General features: G+C 35.7%; 1 protein-coding gene across 1 annotated transcript; it reads left to right on the plus strand.

Annotated features, from left to right (window-relative positions):
• Positions 1-163: 163 nt before the first annotated feature.
• On the plus strand, positions 164-3,956 carry LOC107782926 (peroxidase P7). Its single transcript, XM_016603872.2, has 4 exons — positions 164-456; positions 1,076-1,267; positions 1,375-1,540; positions 3,318-3,956. Exons 1-4 carry the CDS (start codon positions 244-246, stop codon positions 3,710-3,712), a joined length of 966 nt encoding a protein of 321 aa, XP_016459358.1. The 5' UTR covers positions 164-243; the 3' UTR covers positions 3,713-3,956.
• The last annotated feature ends 215 nt before the right edge of the window (positions 3,957-4,171 follow it).

Below are 4,171 nucleotides of genomic sequence, written 5' to 3' on the forward strand. Positions count from 1 at the left end.
TATAACGAGTAACTTAATTAATAGTTATTCTTGTTTTAATTACTTTTTCAAACGTAGGAAGCCATGCAAAATTTAGTCTTTGTGTTAGCTGTTAGGTAACCTGCCGAAAACAATTACCTTGAGAGTGCTTTCTCTACTCTATAAATACTTGACACTTCTCAACATCCTGTGCACAACACACTTCTTTCCTTAGATCTAATTAAGGACTTTAATTATCCCTTTAATTAAAGTCAGCTTTCTCTAATGGCTTCTTTAAAGATTAATGCTATTGTTTTGTTTATCTTTGTGAGCTTACTAATTGGAAATTCATCAGCTCAACTTTCAACTGGTTTCTACTCAAAATCTTGTCCTAAACTTTATCAAACTGTGAAATCTGCAGTGCAATCTGCTATTAAGAAGGAAACTCGAATGGGTGCTTCTCTTCTTCGTCTATTCTTCCATGATTGCTTCGTCAATGTAATCTACTATCTTCATTTCCTCTTTCTTTGCTTTTCTCTTTTCATTTGAGTTCAATTTTTATATACAAACGGTCAGTGGCGGAGCCAGAATTTTCACTAAGGATGTCAAAAAATAAAATAAATAAACACACGAAGAAATTAAGGGGGAGTCAAGATATAGTAAGTAATATATACGTTTAAATTTTTTACCTAGCTACATAGTTGTAACTTTTCGAACGAATGGATATCAATTGATACCCCTTGGGATAACGTGGCTCCGCCACTACTAACATTGAAATTTTGCTTACACTAAGGCTACCTAGAAGATAGCCATAAGTAATCGTCTATAAAAAGTGAAACTTAGTAACTTAAAAAAAACAGGGCATTACATGTTAAGTAACATATTAGTAGAATATATTTATAGTCCGTCAATATATATAACTTAAATGCTTTTATTTTGCACTATTTTACTGTTTACTTTTTCTAACTGTATACATAGATTATCAACTAATTATATATAGTTATACATATATTATATATGGATTATACATATATTATATATCCGTCGGCTATTTTTAGCTTAAACGGTTGGTTGAACGACTATTTAGATTAATTCTTCTTTAATTATTTCCTTTCAGGGATGCGATGGATCGTTACTCCTTGATGACACATCAAGCTTCACAGGAGAGAAAAGGGCTGCTCCAAATGTCAATTCTGCTAGAGGATTTGAAGTTATTGACAATATCAAATCTGCTGTTGAGAAAGTGTGCCCTGGTGTTGTTTCTTGTGCTGATATTTTGGCCGTTACAGCTCGGGACTCTGTTGTTATTGTAAGTTTTAATTATATTTTCAAGACTTTTTCAAGTTAAGCAACTGCATTTTAAGTTTATATTCTCATATAAGTAATTTTGTGACCTTATTATGTATATATATGCAGCTTGGAGGCCCCAATTGGAATGTAAAATTGGGCAGAAGAGATGCTAGAACAGCAAGTCAAGCTGCTGCAAATAGAAGCATTCCTCCTCCAACTTCTAACCTTAATAGACTCATTTCTAGTTTCAGTGCGGTTGGCCTTTCCACTAAGGATATGGTTGCCTTATCTGGTTTGTTCTTTTTTCCCTAATTCCCTCCTGTTTAAATAATATTTAAATTATATACATGAACAATGCAAATCTTTTTAACACTATTAATATAGTTTAACATGTTATATGTTACGCGGCGCCTTCCTGAAGTTCCTTGGAAGGGCGACGTAAGGCTAGGCAACCGATGTCAGTACGGTTGCTGTCCGCCAACTGAGGTCCCCTCCGTACGCTAGACTAGATTGTCAGTGCCGTACGGGAAAACCAATGTCATGAGCAATTGAAAGAGAGCAGAAAAGAGAATTGAGAATGAAAGAAAGCTTGATTGCATTGAATGAAAGCTATTACAGAAAACAAGACGGTGTCGGGGGGAGAGACACCAGTACAGAGAATTGTTTGCTTGCTTGAAAGTTTTGATTGCTTGGTCCCCCTTAATAATGCTTAAAAAAAATAAACCAAAGTTACATGACTAGACCTATGAAAGCTGGAAAATCACACTTAAAGAAAATGCAGCAAAACTACTCTATATTTACAATGAAAAGGACTTAGTCTTCTACAAAGCAGCAGCAAGTCCGTTGGCAGCAACTTTGTCTTTAGCATCAGGGTCTGCGCGCGCGGCATTGTCTGCGCGCGCGGCGCTGTCGGCTTTTGCCTGTGGCTGGGCGCTGGCGATGGCTATCGGTGGGGCGACAGAGGCACATGCGCGCTTGTCACTTGGAGCTGCCGAGACCACGGGGCCGACCGTGGCGACGGGCGTTGGGAGGCTGGCCAGGACGCCACGGGGCGCGTCCAAGGGATCATGGGGCATGGCTGGAAAGCCGCCCATGACATATAGCATGTCGCTTATCATTCTAGGTTATCGGTCAATACTTAACGAATAGAGTTACTTGTAATTACCTTTTAAGTCACCTAGTAGTGTTCTCTTATACTTTTAGTGCACAGATCTTACGCTTTTTATAGTAGTGCTTGTTGAGTTGCTTAAATCTCGACTATTTTATCGGATACCTACTGCCTCCTTTCAGCAATTATACCGAGCCTTTCCACCAGCATTTATCCTAGCTTGCCATATTCCCCCCCCCCCCCACCCCCCCCACCCCACCCCCAAAAAAAAATAAAAAAGGAAAATATACTCTCAATCCATAAAAGCTGATGGAATTACATTTAGGGGTTGTTTGGTTGGAAATAAGTTATTCCAAGATTAATTATCTCAGGATTAGTTATTTCACCTTTTCATGGGGATAAAAAAATACTACAATCCCAGAACAACTAATCCCGGGATTAATTATACCGCAGTTTTCTACAAATCAAATATGGGATAAACTCTTCTTAAATTTAGTCCCGGAATTAATTATTCCTTATTTCTCATATCAAACGAGTCCATACAGTACTTAGTTTAAACAGATTTCTTATTATGGATAAGCTAGATTTTTGAACATACAAGTTATATTAAAGTATGTTCATCTCAACTCACTAAATCTAGCGTATTTATATTAAAACAAGTAATCACAAATTAAAATTCACACAAACAAAAAAATTGACATTATTATAAACGTCCCCGGCTTAGGCCTTAACACCAATAACAGAGGAAATCTCTGAAAATTAAAGGGCAAAGATCATTTTTAGTCTGCGGCCGAAACTATTTAAATTTGGTATCCGTAAAAGTGTATAAAATTTGTATATAACATACATAAATGAATATTTATACAAAAAAAATAAAATATTTTCAGATTATTATTTTAATAGCGGCTATACAAGTTCATTTTTTAAAAATTTAAACTATGTTTATGTTTATGTTTGACAGGGGCACACACAATTGGACAAGCAAGATGCACAACATTTAGGGCACGTATATACAACGAGACCAATAACTTAGATGCATCATTTGCAAGAACTAGACAAAGCAACTGCCCAAGAAGTTCAGGTTCAGGGGACAACAGTTTAGCACCACTTGATCTTCAAACTCCTAACAAATTTGACAACAATTATTTCAAGAATCTTGTTAACAAAAAGGGTATTCTTCACTCTGATCAGCAACTCTTTAATGGTGGATCTGCCGATTCGATTGTGACATCTTACAGTAACAATCCTCGCAGTTTTAGCTCTGATTTTGTTACTGCTATGATTAAGATGGGTGATATTCGTCCCCTTACTGGTTCTAATGGAGAGATTAGGAAGAACTGCGGTAGGATCAATTAATGTTGATTAGCATATTTTTTTTGTGTGTGTGTGTGTGAACTTTCCCTTGTGGACCGGGTAAGGTTAATTTTTGTGTGTGTGTGAACTGCAAACTTTGAGACTTCTTTATATATTTTTACAATTTTTTACTTTCCTTTTAAGTTTCTTGCTTAATATGCAGGCTCAAATGTATGTTACTCTGTTAAAGCTTCAAAGCACAACTTTTTCTAGAGTTAAGGACTGTATTTGTATCATTATTGGAATATTCCTTGTGTTTCAAATTAGACGAGTTATTTACTTTTTAGTTTGTTTCAAAATAAATGACACATTTTTAAATTTGAAAATAATTCAATTTTAAACTCTTCATTTTACCTATTTTACCCTTAATGAGAAGCTTTTATAACCACACAAATATTATGGCCCTACAAAGCTTTCACCCCTTAACCTTTTAAGACCACAAGTTTAAAAATCTTTTTTTTT

Source organism: Nicotiana tabacum, chromosome 13, assembly GCF_000715075.1.
Source record: "Nicotiana tabacum cultivar K326 chromosome 13, ASM71507v2, whole genome shotgun sequence".
NCBI lineage: Eukaryota > Viridiplantae > Streptophyta > Magnoliopsida > Solanales > Solanaceae > Nicotiana > Nicotiana tabacum.

Coding starts and splice junctions, on each gene's coding strand:
- LOC107782926 (XM_016603872.2), top strand. CDS start 244: ATGGCTTCTTTAAAGATTAATGCTATTGTTTTGTTTATCTTTGTGAGC. Junction 457..1,075: donor TCCATGATTGCTTCGTCAAT/GTAATCTACTAT, acceptor ATTTCCTTTCAG/GGATGCGATGGATCGTTACT. Junction 1,268..1,374: donor CTCGGGACTCTGTTGTTATT/GTAAGTTTTAAT, acceptor ATATATATGCAG/CTTGGAGGCCCCAATTGGAA.